General features: G+C 41.9%; 1 protein-coding gene across 1 annotated transcript in view; it reads left to right on the forward strand.

Annotated features, from left to right (window-relative positions):
* The first annotated feature begins 1,795 nt into the window (after positions 1-1,795).
* Positions 1,796-21,170, forward strand: part of LOC139545159 (substance-P receptor-like) — a 47,560-nt gene continuing 28,185 nt past the window's right edge. Inside the window, exons 1-2 of the mRNA XM_071352606.1 lie at positions 1,796-2,613; positions 13,404-13,598. Coding sequence (XP_071208707.1) covers positions 2,204-2,613; positions 13,404-13,598 — 605 coding nt within the window. The 5' untranslated portion in view covers positions 1,796-2,203. The remainder of the gene's footprint in view (positions 2,614-13,403; positions 13,599-21,170) is intronic.

Genomic DNA, 21,170 nt, shown 5'->3' on the forward strand with positions numbered 1-21,170 from the left:
AGTGGTGGGATTACTACAGTATGTGATGCTAGTAGTACCTTGACAGGCTACTATTGTGTGGTCTTTTCTCTGCAGAGGATTTTCCCAGAACTGCAATGCGCTTGCCTCGGCTCCCAGGCTGAGCTCACGTCATGTGAAAGCCTGTGACAGAGGCGAGCAATGGCCTTATAAAATGCAATGTCCTTGTAAAAGCGTATTACTACATACACTACCGTTCAAAAGTTCGGGGTCACTTAGAAATGTCCTTATTTTTGAAAGAAAAGCAATTTTTTGGTCCATTAAAATAACATCAAATTGATCATACATACAGTGTAGACGTTGTTAATGTTGTAAATGACTATTGTAGCTGGAAACGACTGATTTTTAAGGGAATATCTACATAGGCGTGCAGAGGTCCATTATCAGCAACCATCCCTCCTGTGTTCCAATGGCACGTTTTGTTAGCTAATCCAAGTTTATCATTTTAAAAGGCTAATTGATTATTAGAAAACCCTCTTGCAATTATGTTAGCACAGCTGAAAACTGTTGATCTGATTAAAGAAGCAATAAAACTGGTCTTCTTTAGACTAGTTAAGTATCTTGAGCATCAGCATTTGTGGGTTCAATTACAGGCTCAAAATGGCCAGAAACAAAGTGCTTTCTTCTGAAACTCGTCAGTCTATTCTTGTTCTGAGAAATTAAGGCTATTCCATGTGAGAAATTGCCAAGAAACTGAAGATCTCATACAACGCTGTGTACTACTCCCTTCACAGAACAGAGCAAACTGGCTCTAACCAGTCACTTAGACAGAACAATTTATCTCTGGGCCTCTAGGAAGTTATCTCTCTCTCTCTCTCTCTCTCTCTCTCTCTCTCTCTCTCTCTCTCTCTCTCTCTCTCTCTCTCTCTCTCTCTCTCTCTCTCTCTCTCTCTCGCGCTCTCTCTCTCTCGCTCTCTGTGTTACTCAAGCACATTGACTGATTGTCGATCTGCCCCAATTCCTCGGGTACAACATTCATTCAGTAATATAGCTATGACCATTATAGTGCAGAGAGCGCCACAGAGCATTGGGTGGTTGAGGCAGAAAAGGCCACCAGATGGAGAGTGAGAAGGAACATGTGTCAGAGAGTAAGTTGTGATAACTGACTTAAAATGAATTTCCCTGCTCTTTCAGGTTTCAGGACCTGATTATGCTTGACCTGATTATGCTTGACATAGTACTCTATCTATCCCCTTATGGCGCATGTAATAGAAGCCCATCAGGTACGTTTTCAGAGGCCTCTAAAACCTCCAAAACATATCACAAAGTTGTTCACCTCAGTATAAATATCTTCTACACTTTTTACACCAATTTGGGGAAAGGAAAACAGAGCAACATTCATTTTAGTCTCTCTCTAATCTAACCCTCTCTTTCTCCTTTTCCAATTTTTTGGCACAATGTCTTGTTTCTCCAATGTTGTCAGAATATGTGGCCTATGTCAGCTGATTGGAAATAGTGGGGTAGAGCCTATAATGAAATACACCACCCATTCACTATAGGTGTCCCCATATCCTACAGTAGCAACATGTATTTGTCGGCTACATATCTCTCTATTGTCTATATTTAGACATTTATGAATTTGCTAAACTATGCTGGGCTCGTTGAACAAGTTGTCCAGTCCATGGACGTTTCTGTTACCATATAAAATTGCAGAAAATCTCTGATATTTGCGTACGCCTGCTCTTGGCTGCGCACCCGTTGCGCACCCGTTGGCACGCATCTAAGTATGAGCGAGAGAGAGAGAGAGAGAGAGAGGAGAGTGGAGAGTGGAGTCAAGTCTAGGAACAGCTCCTTTCAAGTCATGTGTCTTTTTGCTGCGGTGGAGAAGAGGTGCTCCGTTGAACGCTATGTACAAAGGAACACCTACATTTTACGCGGAGTGGAGTCAACTTAAATACACATTAATTTTATTATCCAAATTCAATTTTGAATAACTGCGGATTATTCTAAATGTTCTGTGTGTGAGCTGCTTCTTCAGTGATCATTGCATCATGTTACCAGTCTAATTTAGGGGTGCCAGATTCGTCAGGATGGCAATGCCGAAGAAAGTTTCAATTGAAAGACATCAGTATTCTCCAAGATGATTTCTTACCATTTATTCACTCAGTAACTGGTTGATTAGTGTACATTTCATAGGTGTTGCATGGACTAACTATATTATTGTCACCAGCAGAACACCAAAAAAATGGATCCCTTGTTCACCACAACTGATTTACAATTGCCAAGCAATTGGACCAACTCTTCAGGGGTCAATGGAACTGATCAGGACTGGAACCAGTTTGTGCAACCCGTTTGGAGAATTGTGCTATGGGCATTCGCCTACAGTTGCATGGTTACTGTGTCTCTGGTGGGGAACGTCGTAGTAATTTGGATCATTATGGCGCATAAACGAATGCGAACTGTGACCAACTATTTTCTGTTGAACCTCGCGTTTGCTGAAGCGTCTATGTCTGCCTTCAACACCGTTATCAACTTCATCTATTCCGTGCACAACGAGTGGTACTTCGGGCTGATGTACTGTCGCTTTCACAACTTCTTCCCCGTCGCTGCTGTCTTCGCTAGTATATACTCTATGACTGCGATAGCGGTGGACAGGTGAGTTCTGTTTGGGGAAACGTTTCAATGCGCAGCTTCTTATGTTTCACACTGATCTAACAAATGTGAATTTAATCCAAAGGCTAGAATGTATGTTTATGGTGACAATAATTCAAACAGAACAAAAATGCACTTTAATAATAACAATAATGCACTTGAATCCAGTCAAGTTATTAGTAGCCAAATAACTATGTTATAACATATTAGGATTAAGACAATTAAGACATTAAGACAATAACATTTATACATAGGTTACATAGACATGCTATATAGCTAGTAATGTATTCATTCAACAAAATTGGTTCTGGAGTGATGCTACTGCCTCTGCTACTACATCCTTCATCAAACCAACCAATCAATATGTATTTCATTTGTGCACTGCAATTCAAACGGTTATTTAGGGTGTGTCAATCAGCAACTTGTATAGATAATTGATGTTAATAATAATGTATGTAGTAGATGTGTTCATGTTATGTATTGATGTGAGGTGACAGAGGCTGTGATGTTAGAGTGATGTGGTATGTTATTAGTATAATTAATGTATGGTGGTCAGGTGTAGTAGCCATTTGTCAACCTACAGCAACACCATATTCACCAATCTGATGGCTTCATTCCCCCATGATGCTGGACAAAAAACAGCTGTGTGTGTGTGTGTGTGTGTGTGTGTGTGTGTGTGTGTGTGTGTGTGTGTGTGTGTGTGTGTGTGTGTGTGTGTGTGTGTGTGTGTTTGCGTGCGTGCGCGTGTATCTGTGTGCATGTGTGTGTGACCTCACTGTTTTGTTTATCTCCAGGCTTTTGTTTTTAAACAGACTCACCCCTCACATGGCTGTTATAATTAACCTCCATTTCTGTTTGTGAGATTCTCATGTGAATGCTGCTGTCTGATTTGTCCTCTGACTTCGTTCTCCAGCAGTAATAGTCTGTAATGCCTGCATATCTCTGCTTTTCTACCAGCAGAGTCTGCATGAACTTGACCTTTGCAGTGTTTTAAAATTAAATGACCCCTGAGAGGAATTGGAGTAGTGAGAGCAGGCTCCATGTCAGGTGCTGAAAGGTCACAGAGAGACACGCTCCAAACACACACTGATCTGAATTTACCCCCAATGTTGGCCAAAATGGCACCCTATTCCCTATATAGTGCACTACTTTTGAGCAGGGTCCGTATTTGACCCCCCCCCCCCCACCCCCACACACACACTGCTTGTGAGCGGAGCAATACTATACACACAGGGGTTAAGCTAATAGTCAGCTCTCCATTCATCATTATTCAACCACATACTGTAATTAACTTGCTTAATGAATCGTGTCTCTTCATGAACACATTATCTTTACAAACTTAATGAGCCAGTGATCATGTATGCACTCCTGTATGCAAAATGTAACTGGTAAGGTCTATCATGTAGCGTCTCTGTTACCTCCTCCCGCCGCCTGTCAATGTGTGTGTGCGTGCATGCATTTGTGTGTATTTGTGTCTGTTTGTCAGTGCATGCGTCTGCCTGTCTGAGTATATCTGCATGGGTGTGTGTCGACGATGGACAATATCCCCAGCAGCTTGTGGTGGGTGCTAAAACATTCAGTGTTGCAAAATTCAAAAATGCTGTCTGACTCTCAGTCTCCCAGTGAAGACACCCTGGTAAGTATGTACACACAATCAGATCCTCAGCCTGCCAAACCAAAACACACTGACAAGCCCTGCCACCTTTTTTAGAGTTCTCAGAAGAAAACAGTTTTCCAAGTGTCAACAACAACCCTAAAAACCCACAGAGGAATTAAACAATGCTTTACTGACAGTCTGGGGGGTGACGATGTGTGTGTATATATTTGTGTTGGAGAGCATGTGTGTGTGATACTGTGTGTGTATGTGTGTGTGTGTGTGTGCGTGTGTGTGTGTGTGTGTGTGCGTGTGAGCGTGTGTGTGTGCGTGTGTGTGCGTGCGTGTCTATGTGAACATAGGGTAGGCACTGCAAAGCACTTTAAAGCACATTCAATTGCATGTTAACCCAATTGTACCATCTGCTGTGGCAGTTAGACTACTGTGTCCGTGATTCTTCATTCACTTTCCACTCATTTCATCCTGACTCTCAGGGGATGTCACCGTGATTCTTCATTCACTTTCCACTCATTTCATCCTGACTCTCAGGGGATGTCACCGTGATTCTTCATTCACTTTCCACTCATTTCATCCTGACTCTCATGGGATGTCACTGTGATTCTTCATTCACTTTCCACTCATTTCATCCTGACTCTCAGGGGATGTCACCGTGATTCTTCATTCACTTTCCACTCATTTCATCCTGACTCTCAGGGGATGTCACCGTGATTTGGCAAATCACTGAATCTGTATCTCTCTCACCCATCTTCATCTGATTGCTTTATATAGAAAAGGACAACAGCATTCTGTATGTGTTAATTTGAAGGAATGAAATAGGGAGGGTTAGAGGGAAGTGAATGGAGACAAGTAAGGAGTACGCGGGGAATGAACCCCAAGTGTTGGGGTCAAATGTATAAAGTCTGGGGTCAATGCGGCAGCGCTACCGCCAGACCAGACCCTGGTGGACCATGTGATTGCTGACTTTTGTTATTGATCTGCGGTTGGTCTATTTGATTGGTGACTCTTAGGGCAATAAACCAACATGTTGCTGTTGTTCATTTTGCTGTTGTCTACACTTGGCTTTTACAATGTTGGCGATACTTTTAGAGCCCGTTGCTCTGTGAATGAGGAAATATATGACTGTTTCTCCCTCAAGTTTTGTGAGAAACCACACGCTTGCTCCGTAAATACACGTGAGAACTATGCACATTTCTCCCAAACAATATGGGAGAAATCGGACTCTTGCTCTTAACATATCAGGACTGTTCTCTTGGTACGTAACCATGTCTCTGGACTTCACACATCTCCTGAAATATGTGGCGTTAAAGACTCTGGTGACTATGGATTCTCATTCAAGTGCTGTCTGTAAATCCAAATGTTGTAACCCTCAATCTAGCCATTATCTTGCTGCTTCTATTGTCTGGAAATGTGCAATCTAACCCAGGTCCTGACATTCTTACCCCTGCCGAATTAAGTAGTCAGTGGGCTGCAGTTTTTGCATATGAATGTAAGAAGTCTTCTGCCGAAGCTTGATTTTGTGAATATATGGATAATAACTGCCGACCCTGATGTATTTATGCTTTCTGAAACCTGGCTCAAAAAATCTTTTACAGACAAAAAAATTGGCATAAATGGTTACAACGTTTTTCGTACAGATGGTAAATCTAAGGGTGGTGGTGTTGCTGTATACGTAAAAGACAAGTTCTCGGTGGTCGTTCTGACTTCTGTTACCTAACCTAAGCAATTTCAATATCTGTCTTTGAACCTAAACCTTGACTCATCTTTAAATATTGTTGTATCTTGTTGTTATAGACCTCCATCTGCTACTGTTGGCTCTCTGGATTGTATTTTCGAATTGTTATCACAGAATGTAAATTGTGAGTTTGTCCTGATGGGTGATCTGAATCAGGATTGGTTAACATCTCCCTCTGATCATCTCTAAATTCTATGCAATACCCATCATCTCAGATTGTCAACAGTGTAACTAGGTTGAATATAAAATATCCTCTGAAATCCTCTTTGATTGATTTGATCTTAAACAATACTCCTCATTATTTTAATGCTTCTGGTATTTTTGCAAATGACAACAAGTGATCACTGTGCTATTGCCTGTGTGAGAGATGGTAAAATTCTTAAGAAATCTCCACGTGTCATTAAGAAAAGAAACTGGAAGCGGTTTGATATTCAAGGTTTTCTACATGATGTATCTAGCATTGAATGGAATAGACTGGAATGAATCCCTGATGTTGAACTAGCCTTTTCTTACTTCCACAACGCATTCCAGGATGTATGCAATAGGCATGCCCCTTTAAAAAAAATCAGGATTAAGGTCAGAGAGAACCCTTGGTTTACTAAGGAACTTACAAAAATCATAACACGAAATGCTATGTGAGCTAAAGCAAGAGGGACTGGTTAGGCAGATGATTGGATGGCTTTTCAACGTCTTGGCTATGATCCGTAAATTAAAAGCAGACCACTACCTGAAATCTACTTCAGATAATTTAAATAATCCATCCAAATTTTGGCAAGTAGTGAAAGGATTGTAGTGCAAAAACGATACACAGCTTCCCAAACAATTGTTGGTAGACACACAGATTGTAAATGGGAGAACCTCCATTCTGAAACGCTTGAATCAGCATTTTTTAGATGCAGGGAGTTTATTTGAAAAGGTCAAAGGTATAATTGAGCCCCCTATGAATTTACCTGACACCCCTGTGTACTCACTCTTTCACCAGATTCTCCTTTTCATCCTTCTCTGTTTCAGAAGTGCATAAAGCCCTGAAAGAAATTGATGGGAAAAAATCCCCTGGCCCTGATGAACTAGACCCCCGTTTCCTACACCTAGCTGCAGACATCATTGCTCCCCCTTAACATGTATTTTTAACCTTACGTTTGATGTTAAGGAAATCCCCAAGTTATGGAAATCTGCTTGTGTACTGCCTCTCCTGAAAGGTGGAGATCCCTCGCTACTTGACAACTATCGACCCACATCAAGATTGTCTGTATTGTCAAAGGTACTGGAGTCCTTAGTTAGTAGGCAGCTAAAGGCCTACTTCCAAGAAAACAACATCTTAAATGGAATGGAATCAGGTTTTAGGTTTGGCCACAGCACTGTTTCAGCAACATTGAAGGTTTTAAATGACATCCACTGTGCTCTTGACAAGAAGTTACATTGTGTGTCTGTCTTTATTGATTTGTCGAAGGCATTTGACATTGTGGACCATGCTGTGTTGGTGCAAAGATTAAAATGTTGGGGAATTACTGGTCATGCTCTAGATTGGTTTATAAATTACCTATCAAATCGTACACAATGTGTAATGGCAGATGGTTGTAAATCTGAGTTCATAGAGGTATGCTCAGGTGTTCCACAAGGTTCTATTTTGGGCCCACTGTTGTTCATTTTGTATATCAACAACATTGGGGATCTTATTGAAACAGCGGATGTCCATTTTTATGCAGATGATACTGTTATTTATTCAAGTGGTAGTAGTTGATCTTTATCTTTTGAAAATGCCCAAAGAGCATTTAACATCATACAACATAATCTGTATGATTTAAAGCTGGTTCTAAATTTGGGTAAAACAAAAGGCATGGTATTTTCAAATGCCAGGCATGTTACTAATCATGTAATTGCTACATTGGCTGGACATACTATGGAGCAAGTCAAAGTGCACAAATATTTGGGTGTGTGGGTGGATGACTAGCTGAGCTTCACTGTTCATGTAGAGAACTTGATAAGGAAGTTCAAGCTGAGAATAGGTTTTTATTACCGGCATAAGGCTTGTTTTTCTCTGGAGGCCCGGAAGGAGCTGGGACGATGTACATTACTGGCGGTTTTAGATTTTAGAGATGCTACAGTTGAAGTCAGAAGTTTACATACACTTAGGTTATAGTCATTAAAACTCGTTTTTCAACCTCTCCACACATGTATTGTTAACAAACTATAGTTTTGGCAAGTCGATTAGGACATCTACTTTGCGCATGACACAAGTCATTTTTCCAACAATTGTTTACAGACAGATTATTTCACTTATAATTCACTGTAATACAATTCCAATGGGTCAGAAGTTTATTTACAATAAGTATACCTCCCTGTAGGCTGTCTCATTGTCGCCGATGATCAGGCCTACCACCGTTGTGTCGTCAACAAACTTGATGATGGTGTTGGAGTTGTGCATGGCCACGCATTCGTGGGTGAACAGGGAGTACAGGAGGGGACTAAGCACACACCCGCCTGGTAGAGAGGCATCATTGGGCAGATCATGGCTGTGTCTTCCTTTGTAATCCGTAATAGAGTGTTGCCCCTGCCACATGTGGTTGGTGGCAGAGCCTATGTAATAGATTCTACCTTGTTCCTTTATTGTCCTTTTGTTTGTTTGATGGCTCTGGGGAGGTTGTAGTGGGACTTCTTGTACTTGTTCATGTCCTCAGCCGTAGCCTCGGGGTTGTCTGCAATACCCTTGTGTGTGGTAGCCCTTTCTTTAGCTTAGCGTCAACGTCTGTGTTAATCCTGGGCTTTTGATTGGGGAAGCAGCGAATCTTCACTGTGGGGACAACGTCGGCGATGCAGTTCCTAATGAAGCTGGTGACGGCGATGGTTAGCTCATTGATGCGCTAGCAAAGCAGTCCTGTAGCATAGCCTCTGATTCGGAGGAGCATTTCTCAACGGAGTGCGTCAAGGGTACTTCCTATTTGAGGTACTGCTTGTAGACAGGAAGCAGGAGAATAGAGTCATGATCTGATTTGCCGAAGGAGGGACGAGGGAGTGCCTTGTATGCTTTCTTATGGGTAGAGTAACAGTGGTCTAGAACTTTATCGCCCCTTGTGGCAAAGGAGACGTGTTGATGGAAGTTTTCATCACGTGTCTTAATGACGTGGAATTAAAATCACCGGCAAGAAGAAAAGCGGCCTTCAGGTGCATGATTTCCTGCTTGTTTATAGCCTCGTACAGTTCGTTAAGTGCCAGCTTGTTGTTATTTTTGTCATGACGTGGAATGTATAACAGTCACGATAACAGCAGCAAACAGTTGAGATGTAGAAGGGTTGGCATTTGACCATGAGGTATACCAAGACGGGTGAACAATGGGTCGAGACATCCACTGCGTTAGAGTCAGCACACCATTTGCTGTTGATGAAAAGGCATACCCCTCCCCTTCTCGATTTCCCTGAATCCAATGTCCTATCCACTTGGTGAATGGAGAATCCATTGAGTTGGACATGTCCCAAAGCCATGTTTCATATTTACTATTTGAAATAAGTATTGGAACCCAGGTCTGCCACCGGGACACATCTCCTCCCATCTGTTGATGTGGATATTATGCAAGGGTGTTGGCCCCTCTGCAGAAGAACCCTATACCATGGGGAGCTCTATATGAGATGAGAGCACCCTGACGGCAGAATCTTCCTTTTCCTTGATTGCATTTTTCTTTGTATTGTAGGGGGCTTTGGTGGTTTAGATGTTATTGCCGGATCATTGGATTTGTGCCTCTCTAATTCATTCATACCATCTTCCAGTGTTGCCTGCTATTGCCTAAAGACATTCACAACAAAGGCAGGTAGAACACAGAAAGAAAGTGAGGTGCGAAACAGGTGTGAAAGAAATTGAGACAAAGAGCGAGGCTGCAGACACTCGGGGGCAAATAGTAGCTACAGAATACTGATCGAATTTCCCCTTGGAAAATAACAAAAGGATTCCCTAAACAATGATTCCATGGTGTAGTAGGGGTATGAAAATAAAAAATAAAGACAGTGGTTATGGACAGTGGTTATGGACAGTGGTTATGGACAGTGGTTGCAGTTATGGAACCGCCACCTGTCCCAGACCTGCTATTTTCAACTCTTAATGATCGGCTATGATCGGCTATGAAAAGCCAACTGAAAATTATTCATGATTATTATTTGACCATGCTTGTCACTTATGAACATTTTGAACATCTTGGCATAGTTCTGTTATAATCTCCACCCGGCACAGCCAGAAGAGGACTGGCCACCCCTCATAGCCTGGTTCCTCTCTAGGTTTCTTCCTAGGTTTTGGCCTTTCTAGGGAGTTTTTCCTAGCCACCGTGCTTCTACACCTGCATTGCTTGCTGTTTGGGGTTTTAGGCTGGGTTTCTGTACAGCACTTCGAGATATTAGCTGGTGTACGAAGGGCTATATAAAATAAACTTGATTTGATTTGATTTGGTTATGTGTTTGTTGTTTGTTCATGTGGACATACAGTATGTAAATCTATGCATTTGGATGCCATTGGTGAAAAGTAAACAAGCTGACATCAGTCACCAGTATCTAACCCACACTAGCCTCAAAAGCCAGGCCTCTATAGCTTCTACTGTATATAGGCTCTTCAAGTAGTGTTGTCAGAGACACCTCTAAACTAAACTCATACCATGGAGAAGCAGCATTGCAAGTCTCAATTGAAAAAAGATACAAGTTTCCTAGCCATGTGGTAGTGGAACGAGCCTAGCATAGCAGATAGCCAAAATGTGACAGATAGTTGTGTCGACTACTGGGAGTGTTTTGAAATCAAGTATCTTCTCTCCCCCAGTTGGTTATTGGCAGAAATCCAATTAGCAGATTAAATGGGGCTATTAGGTGGATTACGATGTTGATTAGATCTCCCAGTATAATCCCTAGTGTCTAAGCCTCTCGAAAGCAATATCTACTAAGCTAACAGATGAGTTGTTTTGAGATGGTCATACCATATACCATCTAGCTATTTGATTTCGAATTTTAGGACCCCTGTAGGTATCAGCAAAAAAAAAGTTTTTATTATTTGATGAAACATTGAATTTGGTCTTACTGCTATTAGCCCATAGAAACACATTGAATAACACATTCATACATGGCAAAAAAAGACATTGCAAAACCAGTCTCTGACATTGCTCGTTCTGATATTTTTATTTTTATGGATTATGTGCGTATTGTTTATTGTATTATTGCTAGGTATTGTGAGGATCAATGCTGGAGACAGGAAGCAGGTACAAGGAAAACATTTTATGAACAACGGACATGAAACAGGACAGGAACAGCGTCTGGACAGGAAAAAAATAACGACATCAATGCTGACACAGGGAATAACGTGAGGAGCAGACAGATAAAGAGGGGGTAATTAAGTCCAGGTGAGTCCAATATTGCGCAGCGGCGGGTAATGATTGTGACAGGTGGGCGTAATGAAGGGCAGCCTGACACCCTCGAGTGCCAGAGAGGGGGAGCAGGCGTGACAGGTATTAAACACAAGAAACACAAGCATTTTGCTGCACCTGCAAATCTGTTTACGTGACCACTAAACGTTGATTTGAGTTGAGATAGTCCAAAAATAAATCAAAAGGAAGTATGTTTTGAAGTATGTTTCCTGTATTTTAGAAATATAGGAAAGCTCAGGGACATTTTTTTGGTTGAAAGATTCTATTCACTTCCAGTTACCGGATGACCTTGGGGACCAGTACTGTGAAGTTTGTGTCTCCTCTTTCAGAACTGGGTCCAAATCGTTTCTAGCTCAAACTGTTCCGACTTTACAGACTTTTTGTGAGAAGACCTGTACAGAGTTGGTACGCCGAAGGACCAAAATGGATGACACGTTCGTATTAGTGAGAGTCTCAGCTTCCCAAATATTTACTAGCTCAAAACGTTCTGACTTTACGGACGTTTCCATGAGAAGACCTGTGTCCTGGTCTCACAAACACGTTGTAAGTCTGTCGTTTTCCACTGCAGAGCCGAACGGCCAACACCGGTGCAGTCAGTGGATTGAGATGCGCAGCCCATGCAAAAACCTGGAAGTCTCTAGCTTAAAGTCAGCGATTAAATGATTGTGCTAATTAGATTTCAGCGCAGACATCGACTCCAGGGGGAAGAATTTGCATTTCCTCTCAAGTGCCGCTTGATATGCTGCTGTCGAAGTGTGAGATACTGTTACGTCAGTAGCCTATTGATGGAATGGGACTTAGTGGGTTTGCATCCCAAATGGCACTTTATTCCATATAGTGCACTATTTTTGACCAGGGACTCAAAGGTAGTGCATGATATAAGGCAGGGCTATTCAACTCTTTCCAAATGAGGTCCGAAGCCTGCTGCTTTTCTATTCTACCTGATAATGAATTTCATCCACCTGGTGTCCCAGGTCTAAATCAGTCCCTGATTAGAGGGGAACAATAAAAAAGCAGTGGACCGAGGTGAGTTTGAGGGATATAGAGAATAGGGTGCCATTTGGGACATAAACTAAAATATTCATGCACTCAGTACAGTATGTGCTCCGACTGAAATTAGGTGCTGCATGATTATCGATCTATGAGAGAATGATACTAAAGTGGTGATGAAAATAAATACTTTGACTTCCAAAGGGCCTCTTTTCATTTCAAAGGTCTGATAATGTCTGGATTAATTATTATGTTGGTACGATTCAAAGGAGACCAATTTACAGTATGATTTTCTCTTATCAGAAAAATGTATTCATAAGTTTTTACTCTGTCAACGGCAGACGTAGTCTATGAGTCGAACTGAAATTGTAACATCCACATTGCATTGTTGGAGACCCTGAAGCTCAGAGGAAAATAATAGAAAATGTTTTATCAATACCTTCAGTGTGTGTGTGTGTGTGTGTGTGTGTGTGTGTATGTGTGTGTGTGTGTGTGTGTGTGTGTGTGTGTGTGTGTGTGTGTGTGTGTGTGTGTGTGTGTGTGTGTGTGTGTGTGTGTGTGTGTGTGTGTGTGTGTGTGTGTGTGTGTGTGTGTGTGTGTGTGTGTGTGTGTGTGTGAGGACACAGAAGGGAGGACATTTTACCGGTCCTCATCTAAAAAATTAGGTTAGGGTTAGGTTAAGGGTAAGAATAAGGGTAAGAGTAAGAGTTAGGGTTAGTTTTAGGGTTAAGTTTAGGGCTGGGGAAAATAAAATGTTTGAATGGGAATTAATTGTTTGTCCCCTCAAAGTACTCAGAAGTATAGTAAGACATAGTTGTGTGTGTGTGTGTGTGTGTGTGTGTGTGTGTGTGTGTGTGTGTGTGTGTGTGTGTGTGTGTGTGTGTGTGTGTGTGTGTGTGTGTGTGTGTGTGTGTGTGTGTGTGTGTGTGTGTGTGTGTGTGTGTGTGTGTGTGTGTGTGTGTGTGTGATCATTTGTGTGTGTGTGTGTGTGCTTGTAGATCTTCCCATTGTATCTTCCCCCAGGACTGAACATGTGTTTGCCCCTGCTGCCTCTCCTCTCTTCCTAGGTACACTGCCATCATCCACCCCCTGCAGCAACGCATGTCATCCACAGAGACCAAGGTGATCGTGGGGGTGATCTGGGTGCTGGCTCTGCTTCTGGCCTTCCCTCAATACTACTACTCAATGACCGAGGAGCTCCCTGGACGAATCATCTGTTACATCGAGTGGCCCAAATACACCGGCTGCGACTACAAGATTCTGTGAGTTTCATTTATAAGTGTGTTTGAGAGAAAGAAAGAGACAAAGAGAGAAAGAGAGAGTCAGACTGTGTGTGTGCGTGTGTGTGTGTATGTCTGTGTGTGTGTGTGTGTGTGTGTGTGTGTGTGTGTGTGTGTGTGTGTGTGTGTGTGTGTGTGTGTGTGTGTGTGTGTGTGTGTGTGTGTGTGTGTGTGTGTGTGTGTGTGTGTGTGTGTGTGTGTGTGTGTGTGTGTGTGTGTGTGTGTGTGTGTTAGTGAATAACAGCAGCATGGAACAAAGATACTTTGTTTCTTTATGTAAAAAGAAAAAGAAAAGAAAGGGGAGAGTGGGGTGTTGAGCCATTTCTACATTCAGCATCACTCCAACAAGGGAAATATAGTATTCTTTCTAACAAAGATATATATTTCAGGAAGTTGTGTATCCCTGGAAATAATCAGAATTCATGTAAACATTACGGTTTTGAAAACATAGCTTGTCCGAAAAAAGTGGTCTATGGGGTAAGTTGAGCTGCGGGACACGATAACTTGAACCCCCTTGGGGTAGTGGGTGACGGTGTCCTGTGACTGGGTGATGGTGCTGGTCGGACAAAGTTTAATTCATGGAATGGGGGTGTGGTATATTGTCTGTCTTAAATGTAATCTCTCTAGTTTCTTAAAAATGTCTGTACTGAATGAAATATTACCACTACCATTTTAAAACCATGTTAATGTTTCTTTCCCAAACACAATTCAACACAATCACAAAGCTTTTTTTGTCTTTTAATAATTTTAAGCATTTTTTAACACAGGCTTAAAGGACACCTCTAGAGGAATTTGCCTCCTCTATTTCAACATCATTTCCTGTCCAATAGAGGGAATGCACGTTTGGGTCCACCTCCAAAGAATAACAATGGCTACTTATACATATGCACGAATTGGGAATTTCCACATGGAGTTGATAAACATCAATGTAGCTAGCTAGTATGTTAACCTTATCTAGTTAGGTAATGTTATTAGCATTTTTTTTGTAAACACCATATTCAAAAGATTAGCCAGCTGGCTCTATGGCTGGTTCCGGAGCTGGATATGTCTTATGCATTGATTTTAGGGAAAACTTTGCCTCAGATGGAAACCACTGGCCTATTTTTGACTTCGTCATCTATTGTTATCTTCAACGTTTTGTCATCTTCCATAAATTGCAGCCGCGAATCCGCCATAGAAATAGTTAGAAAGAATAAGACGAAGCTCCGGCAAAATGGATAACTTTTGAAAGATAGCTGATATGCGTTATTCTACATCGTAATGGACACCGTGCAACCTTAGGTAGGCGGCTGGCAGGCTTTGGCTGAGGTACAGCAAAGCCAAGTCAGCCCGTGCTCATGGTTCTCACAGTGAAGTGAAATGATAGGCTACAATTACTTTGCTCATGATCATGCACGCCGTAAATGGCATGTAACTATAAGTTCCATGAATTCTCTTTCACAGGAGCCTTTTCATTATCTGGATAGACACTTGTGGGTTCTAGCTAACGTTACACCAATCAAAACAGTGGAGCATGTAGGTAGCCTAGTGGTTAGAGCGGCAGGTAGCCTAGTGGTTAGAGCGGCAGGTAGCCTAGTGGTTAGAGCGGCAGGTAGCCTAGTGGTTAGAGCGGCAGGTAGCCTAGTGGTTAGAGCGGCAGGTAGGCTAGCGGTTAGAGCGGCAGGTAGCCTAGCGGTTAGAGCGGCAGGTAGCCTAGCGGTTAGAGCGGCAGGTAGGCTAGTGGTTAGAGCGGCAGGTAGCCTAGTGGTTAGAGCGGCAGGTAGCCTAGTGGTTAGAGCGGCAGGTAGGCTAGTGGTTAGAGCGGCAGGTAGCCTAGTGGTTAGAGCGGCAGGTAGGCTAGTGGTTAGAGCGGCAGGTAGGCTAGTGGTTAGAGCGGCAGGTAGCCTAATGGTTAGAGCGGCAGGTAGCCTAGTGGTTAGAGCGTTGGGCCAGTAACCGAAAGGTTGCTGGATTGAATCCCCAGGCTGACAATGTAAAAATCTGTCATTCTGCCCCTGAACGAGGCAGTTAACTCACTGTTCCCCGGTAGGCTGTCATTGTAAATAAGAATTTGTTCTTAACTGACTTGCCTAGTTAAATAAAATGTAGTGAAGCAAAACTTTAGTTGTGAAAACCTCATCTCAGTCACGAAGAGGAATAACTTTGAATCTGTTTCTGATTAATAAACAATGCCAACCTGGTGGATGGTAATAACGCCTTGGAAGAAAACACTCCAATTTGCTCAACTTGCCATTGGCTCAAATTACCCCAAGGCAAAAATTTGTAACAATATTAGCCAACACAGATACAAGGATGCACTTTCATGCCAGGTTTAGGACCTCATATTGTAGCTTATAGAGACCCCCAGCTGATGTATAGAACAATCTTAAAATTATCAACTTTGGTTCAGACACCAGCATCATGAAACCTCTAACACAATAAATGAATTTGACTTGGTGAAATTCCTTTTTTGCTTGCCACTTTTTCCATGTGGTTTCTTCCTTCACATACTCCATAAAATTATGACCTCTTCCCAAATATTGTCAAATTGTTACATTTTGTGTATGGTTTCCTGGAAACAATGTTGGCTCAACTTACGCTTTTGGCTCAACTTACCACTCTCCCCTAGAGTTTACTATTCTCTCAATATTTATTAAAGCTAATGTACCCTAAAGCAGCAAAGTCTAACTATGTTTTAAATGCAATGGAAATGATCAATGTTATTCCAGAGCAGCAGAGAGTTAAGGCACCCCCTGGGTTGACCGATGCATGTCTTCAGCAGAGTACAATAAAACACAGACGAAGACATTCTACTGTTTATCGTTCTGTTGCCTAACAGAGAAAATCCCTTATTTACCTTCACTATTGATTCCAAGTTTCTTCTAATTGTGTCTCCACTCAAGAGCAACTTTGGTTAAGTATTAAAGAAAATTTCATTATCTCACAACTCGAGCTGATTCCAAATTCTTCTCTTAGCTCCAACCACCAGAAGCAACAAACGACCTTGGGAGGACTGAGTGCGTCCCAAATGGCACCCAATTCCCTTTATAGTACTTTTGACCAGGGGTTTTATGTCATTTTAGATGTTATTGTATAGATTATTATTTGTATTGTAGAGATCTGTAGCGGTTTAGATGTTATTGAACAAGATATTCCTTTTATTGTAGGGGGCTTTGGAGGTTTAGATTCATTGTATTGCTGGATCATTGGATCTGAGCCTCTCTCATTCATTAACACCATCTTCCAGCGTTGACTGACATTCTTAAACATTGTCAAGGACATTCACGACTCAACCAGCTAGGAAACAGAGAAGACAGATGATGTGAAAGAGTTACATTAATCTATGATCTCTTCTGGAGAGTTGTGAAAGGACGGGGTGCAGCACCTTAATGGCTGAGTTGGAGTTGTGCGAGTCAGATCTGCTCTCCTAAGTATATACTGTATATACACTTGAGTGTACAAAATATTAAGAACACCTCCTCTTTCCATGACATAGACTGACCAGGTGAAAGCTATGATCCCTTATTGATGTCACTTGTTAAATCCACTTCAGTCAGTGTAAAGAAGGATTTTTAAGCCTTTAGACAATTGAGACATGGATTGTGTATGTGTGCCATTCAGAGGGTGAATGGGCAAGACAAAGACAAGTGCCTTTATACAGCAAGGCAATAATATACAGAACCAGTCAAAAGTTTGGACACACCTACTCATTCAAGGGTCTTTCTTTATATTTACTATTTCCTACATTGTAGAATAATAGTGAAGACATCAAAACTATGAAATAACACACATGGAATCATGTAGTAACCAAAAAAGTTTTTATGCAAATCAAAATATATTTTACATTTGAGATTCTTCAAAGTAGCCACCCTTTGCCTTGATGACAGCTTTGCACACTCTTGGCATTCTCTCAACCAGCTTCATGAGGTAGTCACCTGGAATGCATTTCAATTAACAGGTGTGCCTTGTTAAAAGTTAATTTGTGGAATTTCTTTCCTTCTTAATGCGTTTGAGCCAATCAATTGAGTTGTGTCAAGGTCGGGGTGGCATACAGAAGATAGCCATATTTGGTAAAAGACCAATTCCATATTATGGCAAGAACAGCTCAAATAAGCAAAGAGAAATGACAGTCTATCATTACTTTAAGACATGAAGGTCAGTCATTCTGGAAAATTTCAAGAACTTGAAATTGTACGGTGCATTTGGAAAGTATTCAGACATCTTGACTTTTTCCACATTTTGTTATGTTACAGCCTTATTCTAAAATTGATTAAATACTTTTTTTCATCATCAATCTACACACAGTACCCCATAATGACAAAGTGAAAACGTTATTTTTTATTTTTTTTGCAAATGTATTAAAAATAAAAAAACAGTAATACCTTATTTACATAAGTATTCAGACCCTTTGCTATTGAGCTCAGGTGCATTGTGTTTCTGGCCAAACCGAGCAATTGGGGGAGAAGGGCCTTGGTCAGGGAGGTGTCCAAGAACCCGATGGTCACTCTGACAGAACTCCAGAGTTCCTCTGTGGAGATGGGAGAACCTTCCAAAAGGAAAACCATCTGTGCAGCACTCTACCAATCAGGCCTTTATGGTAGAGTGGCCAAACGGAAGCCCCTCCTCAGTAAAAGGCACATGACAACCAGCATGGAGTTCGCCAACAGGCATTGAAAGGATTCTCAGACCATGACAAACAAGATTCTCTGGTCTGATGAAACCAAGATTGAACTCTTCAGCCTGAATGCCAAGCGTCACGTCTGGAGGAAACCTGGCACCATCCCTATGGTGAAGCATGGTCGTGGCAGCATCATGCTTTGGGGATGTTCTTCAGTGGCAGGGACTTGGAGACTAATCAGATTTCTGGATTTCGATAATTAGCAGGTATCAGTCTAATTCTGCTCTGCATGCATTATTTGATGTTTTACGTTGTATTTTACGTAGGATATTTTTGCAGAATTCTGCATGCAGACTCTCAATTTGGTGTTTGTCTCATTTTGGGAATTCTTGTTTGGTGAGCGGACCCCAACTCTCTCTCTCTCCCTCTCTATCTCTGTCTCTCTCTTTCTCTATCTCTCTGTCTGTCTGTCTGTCTGTCTGTCTGTCTGTCTGTCTGTCTGTCTGTCTGTCTGTCTGTCTGTCTGTCTGTCTGTCTGTCTGTCTGTCTGTCTGTCTGTCTGTCTGTCTGTCTGTCTGTCTGTCTGTCTGTCTGTCTCTCTCTCCCTCTCTCTGTCTCTCTCTCTCTTGATCTATCTCTCTCTCCTGTGTCTGTCACTCTCACTTCTCTCGCTCGCTCTCTGCCTTTCTCTCACAGCAGCTATATTGTGAGGCGATAGGAGGATTTACACCTTCAGCTGAAGCTGCCATTCATTTTCACGGCTCTTACACACACACACACACACACACACACACACACACACACACACACACACACACACACACACACACACACACACACACACACACACACACACACACACACACGCACACACGCACGCACGCACGCACGCACACACACATGCACACACGCACACGCACACACACACACACACACACACACACACACACACTGTTATACGTCTTCACAACCTTTGGTTTGCCGTACATCATCAGGTGAAGAGGACCAGAAAAAGAATTGGGAAGCAGTGCTGTTGACGGCCTTGCTATTCTATTTCCCACAGCACAAATGCATACTGTAGGTAACATTATTGCCTTACTATATACAGTGCATTTGGAAAGTACTCAGACCCCTTGACTTTTCCCACATTTTGTTATGTTACAGCCTAACTCTAAAATGGATTAAATATTTTTTCAATCTACACACAATATCCCATAACGACAAATTAAAAACAGGTTTTTAGACGTTTTTGCAAATGTATAAAAAGCAAAAAACTGAAAACACTTTTAGAAAAATATTCAGACCTTTTACTCAAGACTTTGTTGAAGCTGGGATCTGGCTGGGCCACTCAAGGGCATTCAGAGACTTGTCCCGAAGCCACTCCTGCATTATCTTGGTTGTGTGCTTAGGGTCATTGTCTTATTGGAAGGTGAACCTTTGCCCCAGTCTGAGGTCCTGAGAGCGCTGGAGCTGGTTTTCATCAAGGATCTCTCTGTACTTTGCTCCATTCAACTTTCCCTCGATCCTGACTAGTCTCCCAGTCCCTGCCACTGAAGAACATCCCCCAGAGTATGATGCTGCCACCTGCTTCACTGTAGGGATGGTGCCAGGTTTCCTCCAGACGTGACTCTTGGCATTCAGGCTGAAGAGTTCAATCTTGGTTTCATCAGACCAGAGAATCTTGTTTCTCATGGTCTGAGAGTCCTTTAGGTGCCTGTTGGCAAACTCCAAGGGGGCTGTCATGTGCCTTTTACTGAGGAGGGGCTTCCATCTGGCCACTCTACCATAAAGGCCAGATTTGTTGAATGCTGCAGAGATGGTTTTCCTTCTGGAAGGTTCTCCCATCTCCACAGAGGAACTCTGGAGCTCTGTCAGAGTGACAATCGTGTTCTTGGACACCTCCCTGACCAAGGCCCTTCTCCCCCATTTACTCTGTTTGGCCAGAAACATGATGCACCTGAGCTCAATAGCAAATGGTCTGAATACTTATGTAAATAAGGTATTTCTGTTTTTTTAAATGTATAAATTTACACAATGTTTTCACTTTGTCATTATGGGGTATTGTGTGTAGATTAATGAGGGAAAATAACTATTTAATTCATTTTAGAATAAGGCTGTAACATAACAAAATGTGGAAAAAGTCAAGGTGTCTGAATACTTTCCGAATGCCCTGTATATAGAAGAATTCAAAAACCTAAGAAAGAAATTGAGAAACCTATCCAATCAAAACATAGAGACCCAGGTAACCTGAGCCTACGCCTTCACTATGGTGTGAGCCCACGCCTTCACTATGGTGAATCACTAAAACAATACAGAAATACACTATCGGAAAAAAAGGAACAGCACATCAGAAATCAGCTCAATGTAATTTGAAGAATCCATAGAATCTAACCACTTCTGGGAAAAACTCAAAACAAACAACAACACGAAGAGTTATCTTTCCAAAATGGAGATGTATGGATAAACCACTTCTCCAATCTTTTTGGCTATTTAACAAGAAACAAACAGCAAAAACATATACATGATCAAATACAAATCTTAGAATCGACTATTAAAGACTACCAGAACCCACTGGATTCTCCAATTACATTGAATGAACGACAGGACTAAATACAAACCCTCCAACCGAAAAAGGCCTGTGGGGTTGATGAAATGAAATGATAAAATATACAGACCACAAATTCCAATTGGCTATACTTAAACTCCGTAACAACATCCTCAGCTCTGGCATATTCCCCAAAATTTGGAACCAAGGACTGATCACCCCAATCCACAAAAGTGTAGACAAATTTGACCCCAATAGCTACTGTGGGATATACGTCAACAGCAACCTTGGGAAAATCCTCTGCATTCTCATTAACAGCAGACTCATACATTTCCTCAGCGAAAACAATGTACTGAGCAAATTTTTTACCAAATTACCGTACGGCAGACCACGTATTCACCCTGCATACTCT

Source organism: Salvelinus alpinus, chromosome 19 (assembly GCF_045679555.1).
Source record: "Salvelinus alpinus chromosome 19, SLU_Salpinus.1, whole genome shotgun sequence".
In the NCBI taxonomy this organism is placed as follows: domain Eukaryota; kingdom Metazoa; phylum Chordata; class Actinopteri; order Salmoniformes; family Salmonidae; genus Salvelinus; species Salvelinus alpinus.